The sequence below is a fragment of the Rosa chinensis genome, chromosome 5, assembly GCF_002994745.2.
Source record: "Rosa chinensis cultivar Old Blush chromosome 5, RchiOBHm-V2, whole genome shotgun sequence".
NCBI classification, from domain to species: domain Eukaryota; kingdom Viridiplantae; phylum Streptophyta; class Magnoliopsida; order Rosales; family Rosaceae; genus Rosa; species Rosa chinensis.
Window position 1 is genome coordinate 37,062,965 of NC_037092.1, and position 24,441 is coordinate 37,087,405.

General features: G+C 36.9%; 1 protein-coding gene and 1 long non-coding RNA gene across 2 annotated transcripts; both read right to left on the reverse strand.

Annotated features, from left to right (window-relative positions):
* Nucleotides 1-368: 368 nt before the first annotated feature.
* Nucleotides 369-6,596, reverse strand: LOC112201551 (leucine-rich repeat receptor protein kinase HPCA1). The gene is made up of 19 exons (XM_024342452.2): nucleotides 6,401-6,596; nucleotides 6,055-6,172; nucleotides 5,897-5,968; nucleotides 5,585-5,659; nucleotides 5,427-5,498; nucleotides 5,180-5,341; nucleotides 5,006-5,080; nucleotides 4,659-4,730; nucleotides 4,482-4,553; nucleotides 4,309-4,377; nucleotides 4,099-4,173; nucleotides 3,859-3,930; nucleotides 3,531-3,665; nucleotides 2,899-3,383; nucleotides 2,656-2,789; nucleotides 2,447-2,575; nucleotides 1,823-2,042; nucleotides 1,486-1,721; nucleotides 369-1,063 (listed from the first exon to the last, which is right to left on the reverse strand). Exons 1-19 carry the CDS (start codon nucleotides 6,486-6,488, stop codon nucleotides 599-601), a joined length of 2,826 nt encoding a protein of 941 aa, XP_024198220.1. The 5' UTR covers nucleotides 6,489-6,596; the 3' UTR covers nucleotides 369-598.
* An 11,201-nt stretch (nucleotides 6,597-17,797) lies between these two features.
* Nucleotides 17,798-18,786, reverse strand: LOC112167306. Its single transcript, XR_002923699.2, has 2 exons — nucleotides 18,468-18,786; nucleotides 17,798-18,190 (listed from the first exon to the last, which is right to left on the reverse strand). It is a non-coding gene; the product is annotated as an uncharacterized LOC112167306 (long non-coding RNA).
* Between the last annotated feature and the right edge of the window lie 5,655 nt (nucleotides 18,787-24,441).

Genomic DNA, 24,441 nt, shown 5'->3' on the forward strand with positions numbered 1-24,441 from the left:
TTGAATGATTTCCTTTCCGTAGAAGGCGAGGTTCTTACATTCTTAGATAGGTTTGCTTAAAAGTGAGCGTCCCAGAGATTTTAATGATCTATTTTAGCTTAGATAGTTAGTTCGGTCTTTTCTGCCGAGTTCTGCTTATGTAAGTTTTGGTAGACTCTAGACTTTGGCTGTTGATCTAATGAATTCAACTTCTATTTCAAAAAAAAGTCATATTGCAATGTGACATTTACATATTTATTCAGGATATTGATTTTTTTTTTCCTTTCGTAAAGTATTGATTGAACTCATTTGGTTTTATGTTATGAAATCTTTACCTAGAAACTCATGTCCGCTATTTTATGAACAAAACCATTTCAGTCTATTACTTGGGCCACAATTAACATGTGTCGTCTCAAACAAATGTAAATAATGGAACCATTATGGTTCCAACAATATGACATTACGAATATATATGTATAAGATACTGATACAAACATCAGCAGGTTCAAATCCCTTGTTCAAACCAACATAACTGATATTCACACATCAATCTAAATTCTACCAATTTCAATAGTCTAACTGTGCAAGTTACTATACATATATCATACTAATTGAGCCTCTATCTTCGTCCTTGAACAGCCACACTATAATCCAAGACGCTGTAAAGATCTTTGGAAACTTCTCTACTCACATCCTCATAACTTGCTGAAGTAGCTGCTGAATTGGCACCGGCGTTCCAATTAGTAGCAGAAATCTGTATTATATTCTCTATCTCTTTTACCACTGCACCCATACTAGGCCTCTTAGCCCGTAATTCGTCTACACACAACATTGCCAAATTGACAAACATTTCTAAACCTTTCAGCTGATCATTTTCTAAATCAATGGCTGGATCAAGTACTTCATGAAGGTTATACAAATCTTTTGACTTATCCATTGCCGACTGTACCACTCTCACAATGTACTTCCCTCGCTCTATTGGCCTTCTCGCAGTTATCAGCTCCAACATTACCACACCGAAGCTATATACATCACTCTTCTCAGTTAACTGTTGAGTCATGTAATACTCAGGATCCAAGTAGCCCTGTAATCATGAAAATCAACACTCGGTTAAAATGAAGATGGTATTGCGGTATTTTGAATTTTCCGAACCCATGCCTGAATAAAAGAGATGTTTCATGTTTATTGTCTTAATTTGCGGCAGGTCAGAGAGCATAAAATCATGGAATTTAAGGCCAAAAATTCCGACGAAGTCTTTAGTATACCACATACTGTTTCTATGAGAACCTGAAGGTATCTCAACAGTGAATATTCTCTTTCATTTTATTGCTAGAGAAGGATATTTTCATTCTAATCTTTGAAGTCACAAGGTCGATCAGGCTTGTATTATTTCACTAAGAGTGATTAGAAAAATAGAGGTCGACTCATTTGACACTATTAACTATGGAAATACTTCACTAACTATCACACTACCAATCATGAAAAGTTGGAGTTTTGTATACTGACCATTGTCCCTTTGACTTGAGTAGTAACATAATCCTTTCCACTGTCAGCCATAGACTTGGAGAGACCAAAGTCAGCAACTTTTGCTTCCAGATCTTTATCTAGTAGGATGTTGTTTGATTTGATGTCACGGTGAATAATGGTAGGGTTTGCATGTTCATGAAGATATGCTAGACCTTTTGCCGCACCAAGAGCAACTTTCAGTCTCCTCATCCAGTCTAACCTGATTCCTGACTTTCCTGCATGGACAAAGTAGCCATATGTATTGATCAACAATTAACCAATTAAAGCCTCAAAGTCCTACAATTCATAAATGAAGGTAAAGAACTGCATGAAATACCTAAAAGACTATCCAGTAGATCACCATTTTGAACATACTCATATACCAACATTTGTTCTCCTTGGTCCAAACAAAAACCAACAAGGCTGACAAGATTCTTATGGTGTACTCTTGATAGAAGCTCAACCTCGGCCTTGAACTCAGGCGCACCTTGCATAGATTCCCGTTTAGCTCTTTTAATGGCAACCGTTTGGCCCATAGGAAGAGTTCCCCGATACACCTGAGAAATGTTGCCAAATTATACCTAGTATAATTATCTAGCAGTTACCAATGGGATGACCTGTTTGCCATGTATTGTGGCAATCTTTGGCTTCACCATTGATAGCATCCACGAGAACATTAGGGAGTACTATCTTCGAAATAATAGGAAATAGGGTTTGGGCATAATCTAATATTTACTTCTATATTTTTTTGTTGTGAATTTATAATATAGGACAGGAACTAGAGCAACTTTTGTAAAACATAAAAACAAAACAGTGGTATATGATTTCCGGCAGTAATTAAGATCGCCATCTTATAGAGTGGGCAAAACAAAGCAATGATGTGTCCTTAGGTCAACTAGCATGGTGGAATCATACATTTAGAAAATAATCTCCATCACAATGAAAGACAGTTGAGGCTAACCTGGCCATAACCCCCAGATCCAATATCATTTTCTTCTGAAAAACCGTTTGTATATTTCTTCAGCTCTTCAAAAGAGAACAACCTTGCTCCTTTTAACTGTGGACCACTGACATTTGAAACCCCTGTCTGCTGCATGTATATGGCATGAAATTAAACGTCATGTAAATTAAGGGCTAGTGCTGTATTTTTTCAGCTGCATATGGTCTTACCATGAGGATTGATCCACGTGATGGCGAGTCTCCTCTCCTCTTTTGGTAGAGAGCATAAAACCCTACAAGGACTATTAATAACAGAAGCACAGAACCACCAATGGATGCACCAATTATCAGTCCCTTATTTGATCCTGCAGGCTCCTCAAAATGATGCAACCAATGGTATTGAGTAAGTTAGCATTCCCTCTTTCTGAAGTGGAAATGCATGCAACTAGTATTTTTAGGTTCAATGCAGAATACCTCCAGAGCTACCGGAAGGATAAAACACAGAGTAGGGTCCAAAAAATATTGGACGCCCTTCGAGAGTCTGGTTGCTTAAAACAGAAGCAATAGCTGAAGCTCCTGTTTGGTTGAAGCGCACTTGATCACCAGATGGGAAGACTTCTATGACTAGCTCAAGATGAAAAGATGAACCCCAGGAAGGACGGCCCAGAGAAACTGAATCCACGGGGAGGTTAAAGGACTGACAACTTTTCATGATAGCTTTCTCAAGCTCTCTGTAATAACTAAAGTTTCCCAAATTTGAGAAAGAAACAAATATGAAGACTAGAGTTCCTCTGTAGGGAGATGCACATTTACAGTTGGGGGAAGAAACCTGGCCTGAAGGACAAGCAACAGCTGTACAGTTACTTAAAGTTGGTGACATTTCGTTTGGTGCATTAGTTGGAGAAACAATGCAGTAATTATTAGTCTGACTCCCCTCACAAATTGGATTATTAACCAGTCTGCAAAAAGATAATGGATAATTAAGCTCAACAATTTGATAAAACACATAACTAGGTACATCTTTTGGCAGTTAATCTTCCATTTCTCTCTGACACCCTAAAAAGATGCGAGTGACAAATATGTAATATCTCATGTAATTTGCTTACATCAATGTGTAGTTTGATCCTTCCTTGCTTGGTGCAAGTTCAGTAATGAAGTTCCGCTGCAGATCAATTAGTTGCAACTGGTTGCTGGAGTTGCCAACATCCAATAAGCCACTGAGAAGGTTGTTCCGCAGTACCCTGCCTCATGTCAGATATAATTATTTTCATAACTGTCGGACATGATATTTAGTAAATGGAGTGCTAGATTCCTTTGATGTGTTCTCTTCTTTGGAGCAGAGTCCTATGTTCAAAACTAACATTGTTTATATTCATGTAACTTCTATTACATTCAATGTGGTGGTGGTGCTATAAAGATGAGTACGATACTCACACTGTCTCCAAATTCCCAAAGCCAAAGAGGGCACGAGGAACTTCTCCCTGAAGCCCCGTGTTTTCCATCATTCTGCAATACAGGGTTGCTGTCAATCTCAAGAACTTAATCTTTCTTAATTTTTTGATGATATTTCAAATGCAAATGCAGGCACTCAAACTCAACGTGCAAGCATGTGTGCCTGAAAACATGTTACCATTAGCTTCTCTAATGATGTATGGAAGAAGAATGAAAACATACAATGTTGTCAAAAGCTTCAAGGTAGAAAACCAGGTAGGAACCTCCGACACAGCAAAAGTATTGTTGCTCAAATCCCTGCAGATTAAATTTGGTCGAGGGCCAAGAAATGATATCGATAATATTGAATATGGTTTTGAAATTTTCACAGAATGATTCTGTAAAATTATTCTCCATGGGAAAGAAGTGATGGACAGCATATTATCTTCTTACACATAGTTGAGGGAATTCATGCCAGTAAGGTTGGGCATAGGGCCAGTCAGCATATTATTGGACAAGTGCCTGAAACATTAGCCTCTCTAAGTAAAGTGAAATCCAAACAAAATGTTCAAAGATTTCCTGAAAGAGATGCTGATTATTTATTTGGTTATGCCTCCCATGCTTACAGTTCAGACACATTAGTAAGGTTGTTGAGGCTCGAAGGCACACTCCCACTTAATGAATTTCCATCCAGGCGTCTGCACCAGAAAAAGAAAAATATTCAGTACAAATAACTGTATGTATGCAGGCCACATCTCTAATAGTAGTATAACTACACTTGTGAATATTAGGGAGATACTCACACCGCCAGCAATGTCTGAACAAGTCCAACAGTTGAAGGGATGCTACCACTTAGATTGTTTCTGTCAAAAATTCTGCACACATAAAAGTAAATTGTGTCCTTTAACATCTGCATTTCCAAATGATGAAAGCTCAGGATTCGGAGACATTATATCCAATATTCCATTACAAAAAGATGAAGCTAGCAGAGGCAATGCCCTTTAAGATACGAAATGTGTGCAAAAGTAGAGACAATTAGACACATGTTTTTTTCTAACAAATAGCTCCTATTTCCTATTTGTCGGTAGCCAAATGGTATTGATTTTTACTAGATCCTCAAGCCATAGTTATTAAGTTTAACAAAACTTACAAATGTATCATGGCCATCGTTGAGCTGAAAAGTCGAGGTGGAATTGGGCCCGAGAGCTGATTGTTCCCAAAATGACTGTATTTGAAAAAGATCAGAGGAAAAATATGGACAGAACAAATACAAGGTAAAGAAATTAAACTAGTCAGCTAAGAATTATAAGTACTGTTGACATACAAGTGTCTCGCCTTAAGTAACTTATCAAGACCAAGTGTAGTCCCATTAGAGACTGGGATGGATCCCTGAAGCTTGTTGTCAGATAGGTCTATAAAAGTAAGATTGGCCAGATTACCAATGGAAGGCGGAATTGGCCCACTGAAACTATTGTTTTTCAGAGATCTGCAGTAGAAAACCAATGAAGATTGCCATACTTTGCATATTAGCCAAAAAAAGCAATAGGGAATAGAAAGACCAGACATCTTACAGGTAAGACAGCTTCGTTAGAGATCCTATAGCGTCTGGAATAGGACCAAAGAAACTGCAACCAACCAGGTTTCTGATGTGCAAACAAGAAAGCAAGTTAGTTGGATAGGCAATTGCATAAGAAACCAACGAGTGGTGAAACCAGTAATTTTCATTTACAAGTGTACTAGTTTCGTCAATTTTCCAATTGAAGCTCGAAGTTGTCCTGTCAGGCCCTTGTTGAAAGATAAATTCCTATATGAAACATGACCAGAAATGAGTTCCACAAGACTAATTGACATGTCTATTAACCATAATTTTAATGCATCAGATAATTGGGACTGAAATGTAGTAAACAGAATTCTAGTAATGATGATAAATTCTTCAAAGAAGCGAGCGCTTATGAAACACTGAGCACTGAACTGTGTTCCTGGAATTTGGTCTCACATATTATAACTAAAGTAAGATGCCAATTGCAAATAGAAGACCTACAGAATTTGTAGCTCAGATAACAACTCGATATCAGTCGGTAGCTGGCCTTTCAAACCCATGTCTGCCAACACTCTGCAATTAAAGAAACGGAATATCCTCATAAAATATGAAGCTAGTAACTTCCAGGAGCACTAAAAAGGTGAAGACCAAGAACTTACAAGGCAGTGATGCGTGAATTGGTGCACTTAATACCTTCCCAGCCGTCACAAGGATCGGCACTCACCCAACTAGGAGGTTTTATATTCCACTCATCCATGAGAATCTGCATGTAACCATCTGCATCCAAAATTCAAATCATGTTTAATGCTTCAATCCACAGTCAGTGACTTACCAGAAGCTTAGAGAGCAGAAACAGTTACATAAAGATTTTTGTACAACTAGGGAATGCAAAAAGGTGCTTATTAACAAAGCTAAAGAAGAAAAACCAATGTCTGCTGCCATACCATCAAGGAAAACTGATTAGCTTCACTTTGAGAAAGAACATAACAATTGAAGAGAACTTACATTCCTGAGTGTTTGCCTCTGCTGCAATAACAAAGAACTGGACTAACACAAGCACCGCAAACGCACCAATGGCTCGAGCACGACCCATTACAGAAAACTGGAACCAAAGCCCTGTAAGTCCTTTCACTTGTCTTGTTGTGCATAAGAACTTATGAACAACTAATTCAGATTAAACCAAATCAAAATCTTAAACTATTGAGCTTAAACTATTAGGCTACCTACTTTTAGGAAGTCGGTCAGATTCCAAAACTTTTAATAAAAGCAATTGGTCCGATAATTTTGGATTATGAAGTCAACATTCATATATTAATTGATCATGATCAAAAACAAAGGAATGATTATTGTGAACTTTATCTTGGTTAAAAAGGATGATCTGAATAAGTCTTCCCCAGAAAATCGAGGCAAAAAGTGTTAAACTAAAGTTTCCAGTATATTCATTGGCTGAAGGTCATTATCTGTACCTAGTAGCATGGATTGAGTCTCATCCCCGTACAGAAATATTCAGATGATCACAAGGACAACCCAAAACTGGCATATACTATTCCAAGTGTATGTAGGACAAAATCATATAATACGAATTCAACAACTGCAACAAGGAGAAATATTAATTTGTTATTCACAAGAAAAAAGAGTACGCGTACGTTATTAGTTTATTACTGGGATGGAGCCCAGTGAACACGACAAGGCTCAAAACAAATTAAGCCAAGCAAAGTTGTCGTTGACAAAAGATTGGGCGGATGTTGCAACCATTTTGTTTGATGCCAGAAATTTTGGCGCCAAGACGATCAAGTTAACTCTGACTACTTGCTTGAGTCCAAAACCAGCACCCTTGAACTCCATGTACTTATTAACTTGTAATTTGTAAGCCATTTCTCATTTCTCTGTTTCTTAGGGAGCATAAGTAACATGTCAAATGCGCTACCAAGTTGGGCTAAATCCCTTTCGATTCCACTTTAAAAGTGAGCAAGTGTCAATTGGGGAAAGCTGAGTGATGATTTGTGCCTAAAATATATACATCATAGTGATCATACCCTATTTACTTGCTGACAAAGGTTTCCAAGACTACAGACTGTTTCTTGATCAGATGATTGTATTGTGATACAAACATCAAAAGGTTCAAGACAATCCCTACCTTCTAACTGAGGTAACAATACTAACTAACATACAACTAACCAAATTCTGCCAAGTTTAGTCATTCTAAATGCATGTGATTCACCCTGTGCCTATATTTTTTCTAGATAAAAACCCCACACTACTCAAGGACATGCCCGCTAGCTGTAAGGATCCTCGGCACCAGCCTTACTCACATCCTCATACCTGCTTAAGTCGATGCTGAATTATGCACTGCCATTCCAAGTACCAGCATCTGTATAATGTTCTGTATCTCTTTCACCACTCCCCCCTTTTAGGCCTTTTTGCGTGTAACTCTTGAACAGACGACATTGTCAAATTGACAAACATTTCTGAAGTGTTCAGCTCTGTTACTAAACAAATGGCTGGTCAAGAATGTACTTCGCCTGCTCTATTGGCCTTCTAGCAGCTATCACTTCAAACACTGTCATGCCCAATCTGTACACATCACTCTTCTCAGTCAACTGTTCGATCTGTCATCTAATATCCAGGAATCAGGATCCAAGTTGCCCTATATATATATATATATATATATATATATATATATATATATATATATATATATATATAAAGAAAATCAATACTCAGTCATAACTTTAAATTATAATGAGATCTTTTCTAAACTCATGAGGCCGGTCAACTACATTAAATTGAAACCGAATGAAAACCTCTGTTGACCAAGGTAATCTACAGTTTAGGAAGTGCAGAGGCATTATTTTGCTAAACAAGTTCCCAAAAGAAATTTTTCTGAAAGGTCTCTCCTCATTAACATTTCAACCATGAGTTTAACTCCAATTATCACTTTAGCTTTCCAATTGATGGAGAACTGCACTATTTTGACAGAGGAGAGATTTGAAGATTATAATACTAACCATTGTTCCTTTAACTTGAGTAGTTGCATGATCCGTACTATTAAGTTTCGCATCCATTTTAACCTAAATCCAGTGCAGATTGAAATGGATGCAAAACTTAATAGTAGCATCTTTATCCATAATTTTGTATGTATGCATAAAGGGGTAATCAATTTTTTTTTTTTTGAAATCTGAAAGCAACATTAATGCATCAAACTTGAAGGGGTAATCAATTAAGGCATCAAACTTGAAGGTGATCAATCCTTTGGGATGAAATCAGCTGTCCCAAATACACTATCCCTATTCCTCATGCATTCATTGGTTCACAAAGATTAAGAAAATATTTTCTTAATCTTTTGTTCCATTTTTTATTTTTTGTGGACCAATGAATGCATTGGGACAGAATGGAGATAGTGTAATTCGGGACAACTGATTTCATGCCCAATCCTTTAGGAATGAACATTAATTGTGTGACGTCCCGAACCCGAATTCACCGGTTTACTAGTCACTTAGACGGTGAACGATCTTTACTTTCACTTTTACTATCGTTTTAGTGCTTTTAGTGGCCCTAAAAGTTGGCTTTTTGTTTGGGTCAAAATTTGAGAAAATGTTCTTTATGAAAGTTGTAGATGACATTAAACCGAGTCCGTGGACATATGGTACGTAAAAATCGGAGTTTGTATGCGAAAGTTATAAGCGAAAAGGTAAAGTTACTGTTCATAGTAAGTTTCTATAAAAGATGGAAACTGCTGTGGTAAGTTTCCATTTTCGGAAACTTACCGAGTTTTCTCTCTCCTCTCCCCCGATCCTTTCCTCCTCTTCGACCCGATTTTTCCTCCACCGATTTCTTCCTCCTCCGGCCACCCCACGACCGAATCCGGGCACAGGCAAGTTCTCCTCCTCCTCCTTGTCACACTTGCGGTGGTGTTTTTCGATGACTCGGCCGGAGGAGCTCGGATTTGAGCCGTGAAACTCACTGTAGCAATTTGGAAGTTTCGTCAATTTCCGGCGATTCCGACCGTTTCCGGCCACCAAACTGACGTCGAAGGTGCGGTTTTTGCCAAGCATCATTTTCCCCCTAGCCTTGAGCCACGATTTGCAGTGTAGAGGGAGAATCGATCAAAACCCGATCCTAGGGTTCTTGGATTTTTTGGGTTTTCTTCACCGGCCAATTTCGAGCACTTAAAGGTAAAATTGGAATGTGCTGTAGTTGAGAAACTTGTTGGGTCTGTTGTGATGTTGCTGCTGCCAAAATTTGGTGGCCATCGGAGGTGGTGGCAGCCGGCGCGTGGGGCCACTGTAGGTGGCGCGTGGACGCACGTAGGGCAGTTTTCTAACTTCGATTTTTTAGCCTATTAAATCCTATAATTGATATAGAGCTAGTAAATGTGAATTTGGTTAGAATTGAAGAAAAGTTGTGTTGATAATGAAATTTCCGGAATTTAGAATTCTATTACTGATTTACGAGAATCCGACCGTCGGATATCTCTCGGTTCTGCCTTGGAACCTTTAAATTAACGAATTGGTATTAGTGGTATAATTTGGGTTGAATCCGAGAAGAAGTGAAGATATGATTATGAGGATTTGATTTTAAGAATCGTATTTAATTGCCGAATCGATATTCACGAATTATAATTGTGTACAGGGCGATATACTGAGTTATTACTCGATGAAGGAACTCGTATGCGTGATCGCCAAAATTGTACTATGAGTGGACATTTATTTTAAATTAATTGTGCATGCAGTATATTAATATTTTCTGATTGAGATTTAATTTATTATTTGAATTATTGAGTTTTATGGTTTTATGAGATTTAGTTTATTGATTTGAGCTTTATGAATTACAAGGTTAGTATTGAAATTCCTTCCCGAGGGCTTTTTTAGTAGATTTTCGAGATAGTTATTTATGAGTTATTGAGTTGGGAAATGATTTTCGGGAAGTGATTGATTAAGAAAATATTATGAGAATTATTGATTTCAAATATCGGTTTTTATGAGGATTCACGAGTACGAATGTTTCATCGAATATTTGAGCATGATTGAATTATCGAGATTTATTGAGCTTTGAGCTCCGCACTTATCAGCCTTGAAGTTAGATTGAGATTTCTTTCCGAAAGCATTTATTGATTTACAGAGTATTTTATGCTTTCGAGGATTTATTGAGATATTGAGGTTTGAGTTAGCGAGTTAATCATGAGTTATGCTTTCGGTGAATTATTAATGATTTATTGAAGTAATATCGAGTTTCTTTCCGAAAGCAAGTAATTGAAAGAGGTTGTTTCCAGTTTATTGAGGAGGCTATCAGTCAGTGCATGCATGCATTACCTAGTTGGCAGTCCCTTCTAGGTAATAGTCTGGTTGGTAGTCCCTTCCAGACTACATCCCAGTTGGCAGTCCATTCCGATGCATCACCTGGTTGGCAGTCCCTTCCAGATGACATGAGGTAGTTAGTTAGCAGACCCTTCTAACTACCTGTGGTTAGTTGGCAGTCCCTTCTATCCACGGCCTCCTATGCCGGTTGGCAGTCCCTTCCGATGCGTCATCTGGGTGGCAGTCCCTCCCAGATGGTGTGAGATGACTAGACAGTAGTCCTTTCTAGTCATCAAACGAACCTCTTGAAAAAGGATGTTTTAAAAAGAATTGAGGATAAGATCTTAAGAGATTGCAGTAAAGGTGATGATTTAAAGTATTTCCAAGATTGTTATTGCATGCGAGGTTTTAGAGAATAACTTGGGAAAGCATTAAGTTTTACTTATTCATTCGAAATTACTTATTTTTCGTCCACTCACTCTAACTGATTTTAAATGTTTTCCCCTGGGCCCTTCGGTTTTAAATGCTCAGTTTGCAGGCCAGTTTAGCTTGAGGTCGAGCGTACTTGGGGTTGAGACATAGCTGTCATAGCTTCCGCATTATAAAAGTATTGGTCGTTTATCTTGTATTCTATTCTCTTGTATGCCTGTACATTAGATTGCTCTGATAACCTATGAGATTAATATTCTTCAGTTCAGAATTGTTTGTGAAATGGGAGATGTTGTGATATAGGGAGCAGGGTGGCTCTAGTGAGAAGAATAAGGGTGGATTATTTTAGAAGTGTAATTGTTTTTCTACAGGTTTTTTGGGTAATCTACTTTTAGAGGGAGTTCCGCCAAATTTTTGATAGAATTTCTTCTGAGGTGGGCCCCGCAGAGCCACTTTGGATTTTCAAGGTGAAATCCGGGGTGGGTCCTGTCAAATTGTACCAATGGGATTGGTCTTCTCCATGACTCATTTGCTCCTCCTCTTTTAGTTGTGAAGCAGAAATCATAAATCCCTATAACTAACACAAGCATTAGCACGGTATGCACCAATTATCAAGGCCCTTTTGATCCCATTGGCACTCCAAAACTACAAAAATAAAATAGAAATGTGGCATCAAATAATCAATAATAAATTTGAATTTTCCATTGCACACCTTCGGCAAGCAAGATGTGCAACTAATGTTTTTAAGTTCAATGATATATCCTGGTCAGAGCAGGACCTGACATGAGACCCGTGGGTCAGTCGTCTCAGGCCCAATATCTCGTTGGTGCCTAATTTTTTTTTTTTTTCTAGGGGTATTTAAAAAAATTATTAAGTAAATAAAATGTAAGCATTTTACTAAAAAATGAAATTGGTAACCACTAGGGATAGTGGGGTGGTAGAAGGTCCCAGTCTGGAACCCCCAGGTCTGGCTTTCGAATCCCCATGAGGCCTTAATGCCCCGTGGCATTCAGAAGGGATTAGTCCGACTCTGCTGAGATACCCCCCAAAGGATGTGTGTGTTGCTAACTACCTAATGCTAACCTCCCCGAATCAAAAAAAAAAAATTTGGTTTAGTTGGCAAGTTGCATTCCTTTCTTTTATGTTACTCCTAGCCTAGGTTTGAATCCCCTTTCTATTGTGTATTTATTTTTCTTTTCAATTTTTTTTTTTGTAAATATTTTTTGGCTATTTTTTTTCTTCTCTATAAAAAATGTAGGCTCATTTTTATTTTTCGCATCAAGCCTCAAAATCTCGAGTCCGGACCTGATCCTGGTTTACCTCCAAAGTTGGCAAAATTTACAACATAGCAATACTTTTCATGAATCATCATTTTTATTTTTATCCAAGAGTACAGTGCTATAACAACTGATACAGTTCACAAAAGTCAGTACTAGTTATTCATACATAGTTGACGCGATGCATGCCAGCAAGGTATGTTAAATCAGATTATAAATCCCCTCTATCCAAACAAGATATTCAAAACTATTACATGCACAACTTTTTTAATTCCCCTTCTTTTCAACCTCTTTTCTTCCGCCTTTCTTTTTCATATCTTAGCTCTTATTAAATGAAAAGTTCTGTGATACATCAAATAGATTTAGTTAATCTACCAATATATGCAGCTAGTCTACCATCCCGTACACAGAATTCTTTATTAAAAGTATATAGGAAGTAAAATTCAAATAAAAGCAAACATATGAAAAGAAAAAAAAAATCAAAGACAATAATTTGGGGAAAAAAAAAAAAGAAATTAGATCAATTTATTATTGAATTTGTGAATTTTGTACAATTTGAATAACTTGAAGAAAAAAAAATCAGCCTAATCCTAAATGCCGTTACTATTGACTCTAGCTCGCCCAAAGCAGTGCTTCGTACTCCTCGAGTGGCAACCCAGTTTCGTTTTTCACCGTCACCGTTACATCCAGCTTCTCCTTTGGTCGCCCAGACCGAAAAGCTTCATCGACGACACGCCGTATTCGGTGCACCATCTCATTAACCTCATCAAACGGCACGCCTCCATAAACAACACGCCCAATTCGGGTTATCATGTTGTCTACGACGCCGACGTCGTCGTCGTCGATGACGGTGAAGAGCCGATATTCCAGATCGCGAAAAGTGGCGGTTTCGAAATCGAGATCAACGATCGGCCTGGTGGGATCGTCGGAGCAGTAGCAGGTTCGCATCACGTCCCAGGACACCGTGACCCTCATGTGATAATCCTCCCGGACCTTTCTTTTCCGGCTGGGCTCGGCCGGATCTTTGTCGGAGACGGAAATGCGGTAGTGAAAATTGTTCAAGGGTCGCGAAGCTTGCATCTTGAAAGATCGAGAGCGATGACGGAACTAGGGTTTTCGACGGATTGCGAAATCGGAAGGAGAGAGAAGATTTAGAGATGGAGAGCGATGGAAGTGTGAGAGCGAGTAAATGAAGCCAAGTGAGAAGAGAGTAATGTGCTTCTACTATTTTATAGGCGATACTGGATTACTAGGTATTTCTACGCGTATTTTTGACGCGTATTTTTTTTACGCGTATTTGCAACGGATACTTTTTTAAGCCTACTCCTTGTGAAATTAGGATATGACAAAAATGAATAAAAAAATGAATTTTTTAAAATGAAAACCAAAATTTGTTCGTTTGCAACTTGCTTTCTCAAAAATAAAAAAAATAAATACTTATTTTTGATTTAGAACAGAAGTCATAAGTTTTGCCGAGTGGACTGCGGTACTCTTCTCAATTTTGAGTGATTTAGTTGTTAAGCTTAACAAGGTCACTATTTACCCTACTACAAATTTATATCAAGTTGAATGAAGCTTTATTTTGATTAAAAAAGTGTTCCTAATAATGGTTTTGAATTTTAAATTTGATTTTACCATTCCTCATTCCTTAAGAAGTTCTATGACGATCCCCATCTTTTTTTTTTTTTTTGTTTAATATCTAAGCAATTAAGTTTCTAAATCATCATGATGTTTTGTTATGATTTTGGTAGTGGAATAGTGTACGTGGTTTCATTAGTCACTCAAACAAGATCATATTCTTTCGACCATGAAACAAAAAAAAAACAAAAAAATCCCTCATTTTAGTTTTGATACAAGCATTCCAGATTCTTCGAACCAGCTTGAATATTAAAATATGAAATCCAAATCAAACCAAGATTGGGAAACCATATAGGGCTCTAGCTAGTTAATTGGTCTTCTTCTTTATTTATGGCACAAAACACAATGTAGATGAATATACAAAATTCACCCTAAACTTTTCAATCTCTCTCACAATTTGGATCAGTTTCTTATGGGTGCAGCTATTGCCACCCTATCATTTTCTTAGTTCACCCTACAAACATTTGAATTATTGAAATACTATATTACCCAAGTGCAAAATGACTAATAAATACACTAATTTTCTAAAATCCAAATATGTATGAAAAAATAAATATATAAGTAATTAATTAAATACAAAGACTACTTAATTTCTCATTGGATTACATTAATTTTTATCTTCTCAATCCAAATTTGAATTTTTTTTTTTGTCTCTTTGTTGCCCCCTCATCTTTAATTTGTTATTCAATTCACAAAATTATTACCTTTAACTTCATCAAAATATTTGCAATATTCTTTATGACCATCGAAAGTAAAAATTTAAAACACGAATTTCTTCATTGATCATAGTTGTAAATTTACTAATCTTTTTACATAGATTGAAATAGAGAACATGGGAGATTCTAGTTTGACCTCCAAATTTGTTATTTGGACCTCACATACTTAGTATACCTCTAATTTACTTTTTAGAATACTTGAAACGCTAAGTAGACCTCATTATTTTTACCAAAACGCTCTTAAACATGAGATATAACAATTTGTTACTCTATCTTTTTTCTCTCTTCAACCATGAGAAGAAGAATGAATCAAAATCACATTATATTGCTCTCTTATGAGTAAGTCTCTCCTCCATAAAAATTAATTAGAGGGTTGGTTCTCGATCTTCATATGATATGTTGTTGGAATCTCTTTGAATTTGCTAAAAGAAAGATTTCAACGGTTTTTGGGTCAGAAGATCGAAAAATAACTATATCATAATATTCAATTAATTTAGTTTAAAAAAATTTCAAATCAGATTGTTTTGAATTTATTTTTGTATTAAATGATGAGCCATGTATAGAAATTATTATTTTTACTTAATTATTTTAGGTAAATTGTAAAACTACATAGGCAATATAAGGAAATTTTGAAAAAAAAAAAACAAATTAATTAAATGTTATATTTGATTGGAGGAGGTAAGATGAGTATTTATTTATTTATTCATTTTTCTCTCTTTGTCCATATTTATCTTTTCATATAAGTTGACAAAGTCTATTAATAATTGAAAAAAGTTGGAGGTCCAACTAGAATCACCCCATTGAAATTGAAAGAAAAAATTTAAAAAATGGGAGTAAATCTGATTATGATTTTATTAGGAAACTTTAATAAATTTTAATTTTTTGTGAGTATAAATTAAATGAGAGATGTTCGTTAAAAATATTTATTTTTTAATTAGATATATCATATAAGGATATTCTTGGAAAGAGAAATGGGTTAAATAAGTAAATTTAATAATTGATATTAAAATGTAGGGCGTAATAAGTAAGTAGGGTGAACAAAAAAAATAGTAGGGTGGCAATAGCTGTACTCAATAATCTTAATTTCGTGCTTGCAGTAGATTGATGATCATTGGGTTCCGCCCCCAAGCACATGCAGTGCGACCAAGGTTCTAAAAAACGCTAGGCGCTAGTCGGGCGGTGACCCGGGGACTAGCGCCTAGGGGCCTAGGCGGGAGTCTAGGCGGGGACTAGGCGGTTTTTATTATTTTATTATTTTATGACATAAAATTAATTAATAATAATATTTAAAGTCCAATAATTAAATAAAAATAATCAAATATGTAAAAAAAAAGAAGGTACATGAACTTGTGAGCCTCATGATAGAAGCAGCACGTGTTGTTAACGTGGCCAGATGAATCTGATGAAGACTCTCCGACTATTTTAGCTTATCTAAGAGGCTGAGACCAATTTTCAAGAAAAGAAAGACCAAGAGCAGTAAACCCATAGCTCTCGTTCTTCTTTCTCTGAAACACACAGTGAGATGGAGGAGAAAACAATCAAATGGTGGAAACCCAGCATCACTGCCATCCTCACCATAACCCAAATAACCCATCAACACCGAGCTTGAAGCCTTGAACCCATAAATCAACACCGAGCTTGAAGCCTTGAAACCCAGAAATTCAATTGAAAGACAAAAACCCAGAGAGAGACAAAATCGATCGAGCTGGAGAGCTAGAGAGCTGGCGGGAGACTCGGAGAGAGACTGAGAGTCGACTGATCGAGGGATGAAGGAGCGACGAAGTGGCGTTCCTTCTTGATTTCAAACCCAGAAAATGAAACCCGATTTCATGATTTCGTCCCGTTTTGGTTTTCCTTAAAAAAAAAAAAAAAAAAGACAGAAAGAGCCTAGGCGCCGACCGCCCAGAGCCACCCAAAGACGCCCAGCCCCGCCTAGGCGGCCGACTTTACTCCCAGCGCCCAGCTCGCTCGACTAGGGGAGAATCGGAACGGTGTTGCTGCGCCTAGCGCCTAGGCGGAGCTAGGCGCCGATTTTTAGAACATTGAGTGCGACTACTGTAAGGATATTGGCGAGCTTGAAGTCCGGCTGAGACTGCTTAAATGTAAGCTAGAGGAATTACGTAAGGGAAAAGGGGCCATTCAAGAGCTTGAAGATTATAATTCCTTGGAGCCCAAGAATCCCCCGGTAGCAACAACAATGGACAATTTAAGAGGACTAATGGATGACAGTGAAAAGCTAACAGAAGAGTTATTGAAAACAACAACGCTTCCTCCTCCTGCTGAACACTCTTCCATAGTTTCTTACAACAAGCAACTCGAGTGCTTCAATCGTGAACTAGAATTCTTGTTTGGCTCTATAAAGAGCAGACTTCAGCTTATAAAACAAAAAGAAAAAGAAGAAAGAATAAGAAAACAACTTTGGGTTTCCTTTATTACTGCTCGACAGATTAGGTATCATTGTATATACAAGAATTATGTGTATAATGATTGGGGTAAAGCTATGGTATATTAACATTTTTCATATATCAACTATTTTTATCCCTTTAAAGACTCATGTTACCACTTTGAGGACTCACTACTAGCAAAAATAGCTATACACACTGATTGAAATCAGTGTGTATAAAACCTAATAGCTACTGAAATATGTGTGGGAAGCCCAATGGCTACCCTACTGTCCCTACACTCACAATTGCTACGTCTATTCCATTTGGTGGGGTGGTCTTTGGTCTTCCCCCACTGATAGAAAAATCAATGTGAGATTTTTGGTGGGACCCATTAACATTTCACATTACACAATTAAAATTATAATTATAACGTTAATATCAAAATCTGTGTGAATGATGAACAAAAAATCTGTGTGAATTTGATGAACCAAGAAACCGTGTGAAAGAATGAAAACGAATTCAACCTGGCAATAATATATCATCCTCCTACTGCAGTAAAAAATAAATTTCAACCACAATAAAAATTGCATTCTCTTGTGGCACAATAATAAAATCCTTTACACACATCCATTGATCCAAACTAACAGAGCTACGGAAAATATATACAAAGGAAAGAAAATTCTTCATTCCAAAATATAATTGTTAACATACAGACTACAATTCATATTGTTCTAGCTAGAGTTAACTTAGAAAGCATGAAGAGTTCTTGAAATTCAAAACAAGCTAGGTAATTGTTGAGTCATAATTAGTGTAATAATTTCTTGTGTCAAATCTATCTTTTAGTCATAATTTCCAGATTCACCGTCCCGGCCACCACCTCCACCACCGTTTCCATAGCTACCACCACCACGGCTGTATCACCGCCTCTAACCTCACGAAGGCCACCACCGCCACCACCTCCGCCTTCACGATGGCCACCGTAACCACCGCCTCCCAGGCTGCTACCTTTTATGTTGCTGAAGGTGACGAATCCAGTCTCACGGTCATTGATGATCTGAAGAACAAACAAACCAAAATCGAATCAGATCTGAGCAAACACAGAAATCAGAATCACAAAAAGAGATCAAACAAAAAGAAATAATAAAGGAACCGATCGATCTTCAATCTAGAAAGATGCAAATGAACTACCCGATTTTGAGATAGTAAAACATAAGAATCACAGTGGTATATAGTAACAGAGGGAATAGTATCATAGATCAAGTAACATAGAAACACAGATCACAGAGATGAGAGAACAGATCCGATCCATCTGATCTCTGCGACTAACAGACCTTCGATTCGATGATCTCCTTTCGAGCGCATCGTTGTCGGTGGCGCAGGCGATCCCTCCGACGAAGCAACGAAACTCGATGTCGGCAGAGGCCATAGCGAGGAAAACAAAAACCCTATAGAAAAGATGAGTCTCAAACTTAAGAGGAAGAAGTGAGAAACTGAGAGAGCAGAGGAAGTGGCTGTTGCAACCTCTACTTATTAAACTAATACAAAGATACAGATATTATGACAGCCGCAGCACATTTTACAACAATTCTATTATAAATTAATACATCATTTAGCCACAGCCATCGCATATCTGTGTGTGCGATGTGTTTCTAATCGTCTTAATTTGCTATACACACTGACATCTATGTGAGATGAATTTTTTTCTTTTTTTAGTCAAAACTACCTCTTAAACAAATATTGCCATAAATGTTTGTGGGAAAAGTAGAACTTGCTACAAAAAAAATGAGGGAAACTTCATACTGATATCAGTGTGAAAAATCAATTGTTACAGATGGCCATGTGAATGAAAATTATTTTTAAAAATGATTTTTTTAATAGTGATGAATATCTGTGTGTAAAATAATTTTCACAGATATTAGTATAGGTTAAATATTTGCTACATACAGACATCTGTGAGAAAGTTAAGCCACACTGATTTCAGTGAGTAATAGTATGAGCATATGCTTAGGCGGGACCCATTCTTCATTTCACACGGATATCAGTATAGGTTAAATATTTGCTACATACAAACATCTGTAAGAAAGTTTAGCCACACTAATTTCAGTGAGTGATAGAGTGAGCATGTGTTTATCTGGGACCCACTTTTCAGTTCACACGGATATCAGTGTATGTTAAATATTTGGTACATACAGATATCTATAAAAAAAAAGTCTAGATACACTGATTTCAGTGAGTGATAGAGTGAGTATGTGTTTATATGGGACCCAGTTTTCAGTTCACACAGATAACAATATATGTTAAACATTTGGTACATATAGATATCTGTGAGAAAGTCTATCCACACTGATTTTAGTGAGTGATAGTGTGAGCATGTGCTTATGTGTGACCCAGTCTTCAGTTCACACGGATATTTGTATCTACAAGCTCAAAACCACTGATTTTTTATCAGTGTGAAAGTCAATATGTATAAAATCTGTGCGTATTGCTCATTTTGCTAGTAGTGGTACTAAGAGCAACCCCAACAGATTCCCTATATTTTGATTTTTCTCTACTTTAGGGAAAAATAAGCCTCTTTTGCTCTAACAGATTCCCTATAATTACCTCTATTTTAGGGAAAGTGAGGAGAGAGAAAACCAAATTCCCTATATTTACAGCAAATTCCAAAATTTTAAAGAAGAATATGGAGATTTTATAGATTACTGTAAACTAGGGAATCTGTTGGAGTTGGAGAAGAAAAATAGGCTAAAGGTTTGACTTTTGTTTCTCTATAATACAACAATTATAGGGAAGCTGTTGGAGTTGCTCTAATATTACTATTTTGAGGACTCATATGGTAAACTAAGAAAATTTGCCACTTTAAGGACTCATGTTACCACTTTGAGGACTAATATTACTATTTTGAGGACTCATGTGGTAACTAAGAAAATTTACCACTTTAAGGACTCATGTTACTACTTTAAAGATTAATATTATTATTTTGAGGACTCATTTTACCACTTTTAAGGCAATTATATGTATGTCATACGTTAACACATTGTAGAATTTTCCTAATGATTGATATGTCAAGATTCAATACCCTTTTTTAATTCCATGTGCGACTTAATTTGATCCAAAGGTAGAGCAAATACTCTTGTATTTCTTGTACATGTTGAATTAGTAAATATTTGAAGTTTTACGACCTAAATCTGAAGGGTTTCGGTCAATTCGCCCTGGATTATTCATACGTACATAATCTTTAGAAATAATTCAACTACAAAAATGGAACAGATCTAGAAAAAGAATCACTTTTTTTTCAAATTGCTGGATCTCCTAATCATTCCCGAAGCAATTCTCAAATGATAAAAATCGAAACCGTTGCACAAAAAACTAGGCCAACCGCCATGGCCAAATGACTTTCACGCGCGCTTACGGTAAAATGGTAATCACAACCTTTGAAAGGAGCTTCCAGTTGGATTAGTTAACTCTCGATCACTTAATAGTTAATACACATTTTAAAATAAATTCAAAAGGCTCCATTGGACCTGACAAAATGAAGTTATGCAAGGTTCACTTCTTACCTACTGATAATCTAACTCCGTCTGCAATACGGACTATTTCTTGCTCACAGGATACTGATACTGCGATCCAAAACATAGATCATCAAGTAGGTTGAATAGAAATCCTACCTTCCATAGACTCTGCATGTGTGTGTGTATTAGTATATATAACATTCTAGCTAACTGTCTCCCTGTGCCGCTGTATAATAGTCTCTAGAAGATTCATTCATTTGATTTTGCTGATGTAATCATGGAAATATTGGAGCTTACCTCAACTAGGAAACTACTAACCCTGATCAAATAAGGACTAGCTATTATTTCAAAAAAAAAGAAAAAGGACTAGCTATAGCAAACATTGCTCTAACTTTGAAATAGGAAATATTACAATTATAAATCCTAATAATATTAGGAAGGCATATCGGATGGTTCTTCTTCTTCATATATATATATATATAGCAGAATAGATCGACGATGGGGATGAATATACAAAATTCACCAAAAAAATCTCTCTTTCTCTGTATTAGATCATGTGCTTCCGCCGCAAGCAGCGGCGGTGCAATATTGCAGAGCTTGAATCCCACCTGAGACAACTTCTTTGGGAGCTAGAGGACTTGTATAATGGACAAGAGACCAGGGCCGCCATTGACGAGCTAAAAAGACCCGATCAGATAGCTAAAATGAAAGACAATTTAAGACGACTAATGGACGATGGCGCAAAGCTGGCTGAGGAGTTGTCGTCGTTGCCTCCTCCTCGTAAACACCTCTCCATAAATTTTTACAAAATACGAATTGAGTGGTTGAACAATCAAGTAGAATTGTGGTCCAGATTTGTAAAGAGCGAACTTGCCTATATAGAACGAAAAGACAAAAAAGAAAGAAGAAAGAAGAAAGGGTCATTATCAAATAATATAGTTTGTTTCATCTTGCCTATCGCGATTAGGTGGAATTCTTGACTATTAAATTGATTCATTAACAGCTTGCTAGAATCCTTGTTCAATGGAGATCTATAACAATGATTAATTCAATATTAACTTCGGAGGAGTTCTCGAAGACGCAGACAAAGAATTTCGCATGAGAATATATGAAATTCATTGCAGAAAGCATTAGCGGTTGATTTGGTTGCTATTCCGAATGTGAGTTGTGAGTGAATGATTATTTATGGAGGTAGCAAACGGATTGCTAGGTCCGAGCACGGCACAAGCCCGGCAAGTTTAAAAGCGGCTCATATGGTCCAAGCACGTTATTCTAACGGGTGGGGCTGGACCAAGAAATATTGGCCTAATGGCCTGACCTAAGCCAATTATGGGCCCGACACGGCCCGAGCACGACATATTGCCGGCCACAGCCTGACTCATTTCTATAAGGATGTAGTTTTTTTTAATAATATATAATTTATAAACAATATAAATTAATTTCTTTATATGAGTTACAACTTATATATTTTTTACAATATAAAGATAATATATAATTTATAATTATAGTTTTCGGTGGTACATGAGTTGCAACTACATGAATAGTTTTCGTTTCTGTAATAAAATATATTTCTTTATATGAGTTACAACTTATATATTTTTTACAATATAAAGATAATATATAATTTATAATTATAGTTTTTGGTGGTACATGAGTTGCAACTACATGAATAGTTTTCGTTTCTGTAATACAATATTTATTAGATAATATATAATTTATAAATAATAAACTATAGCATTAAATTTTAATGAATAGTTTCGGTGGTACATGAGTTGCAACCAGGGGCGGATTCACATATAGGCGAGCTTAGGCACTTGCCTAGGCTGGTTTTTTTTTGTTTATCTTGGATTATATAGGTTGGTTGTAGGCAAGCCATGTAAAAATGGCAGAAAAGGGCAAAACCAAATGAATGTGGGGAGAAGATGACTACAACGCGATCATTTTTTTTTTCTTTGATAGCAACTCAAAACAACGTCGTTTTGAGCTTTTCATTCAATATTAATGATAGGTCAAAATGACGTCGTTTTAAAACTAAATATGGAAAAAAGAAAAAAAAAACCAAACGCACAGTTCAAATAGGACTTGGAGTTAAGAGACGTCGATTTGTCTGCTACTTACATCGTTCTCCCAAAATTCCCAATTTTGTAGAACTTCCATAGCTCTCTTTAGCCATATTCTTTGGATTCGTTTAGCAATTGAAGAATTGAAGATTGAAATTGATCCATTGACAATCAAGTAAGTTTTCTTCTTTTTTTTTTTTTTTTTGGATCGTGACGTCTGATGATGATGCTTTGAAACTTTTCAATGTCTCAAAGTCCAAGGCGTATTACGGTCCTTCACATTGACAGCTTGACCCGTTATGCTATGATGATGATGCTTTGATTTGTATAATTACATAGCTACTGACCATATTTATGCTATTGGATTTCATCAAACTATGCTTTTGTACTTCATCAAATTAGAATTAGTTTATCCATTTGTATGCATTTTATTATTTTATGGCAATATCTTTTATGTGTAAAATTCAATGAAAACAGTTATGAAGAGATATTTTAAAGAAGTATCGAAACCAGAGGAGACTTCATCTTCTACAAAGAAAAATGTTGATAGTGAAAGCTCAAAGAAAGATGAACTTGAAGCAATTTTGGATAATCTTCCTTCAAACCCTGCACGATGAAAGCGTATCTTGGATTATGATCCAAATATTCGTGATCAAGTTTGACGGCATTATTTGCTCAAGGGTCCTTGTCAACCTCGAAACCATGAGTTTCCCCAAACGTTAATAAGTGGAACACAACGATGTTTTGTTCCTTCTTAGTTTGATGAAAATCCTGAATGGTTAGAGTATAGCATAGAAAACGAGGATGTGTTTTGTCTCTGTTGTTATCTCTTTAAACCACGTCATGGTGACCAAGGAGGTATCCTTGGTTTTAAGAATGAGATATCCTGGTTTACCTCCAAAGTTGGCAAGATTTACAACATAGCAATAGTTTTTTTTTTGGTTCAAATAGCAATAGTTTTCATGAATCATCTTTTTTATCCAAGAGTACAGTGCTAAAACAACTGATACAGTTCACAAATGTCAGTGCTAGTTATTCACAGAGCTTCTTCTACCCACCCAGGTGGGTGCTCACTTAGGGTCTCCAACGGTGCGTGTAATATACGCGCTGTTAGGATCCTAAGCCAAAAAAACGTCTAGGTCGCAGTAAAACAAGTTTTACCACACTCACCCTTGCTCGTGATATATGAGATAACGTAAAACAAAAAGAGATAAGAGAATTTTCAGCCGCATAGAACGGTTAGAACCCAAATGAGAAGAGGAGACGCAGAAATTGGGAAGGAGAGATCGAATCAAGCTGATTAAACCTCAGCATCGGTGCTTTATGCCGATTCTCCTCTTTCTTGAAGTTGACGCCGCCGTTCCCGAATCAGGACCTCCCCTTTCCGGCTACTTCGGTGCCTTCCGCCGATTCCCCTGTTTCTTGAAGTCGACGCCGTCCCGGAATCAGGTCCTCCCCCTTCCCCTCGTTTTAAAACTGTCCCGCTGATTCCCCTCTGTCGGTCTGGTGTGATCCTATGTCAATGGTATAGTCGTCGGCAACAATCGCAAGTTGGCGTAAATTGAATCCGAGTGAGTTCGAGTCACTGGAATTGTGAAGGATTCCATTATTTGGGTTACTGGGTTTTGGCGATTTGATCTTTGGGGCTGCGCTTTCAGGACCAGAACAACATTAGCAGGTTATTCATCTGTGATTTTTGTATAGTCAATTGTTTTTGTTTATATTTGTTCCTGCGT

Bases quoted from the DNA above. Each gene is read 5' to 3' on its own strand.
- LOC112201551 (XM_024342452.2), bottom strand. From the start codon at position 6,488: ATGGGTCGTGCTCGAGCCATTGGTGCGTTTGCGGTGCTTGTGTTAGTC. The intron at 5,499-5,584 runs GTAAATGAAAAT...TTTGCACATCAG, and splicing joins TTGACGAAACTAGTACACTT to AAACCTGGTTGGTTGCAGTT. The intron at 5,342-5,426 runs GTAAGATGTCTG...TTTCTACTGCAG, and splicing joins CTAACGAAGCTGTCTTACCT to ATCTCTGAAAAACAATAGTT.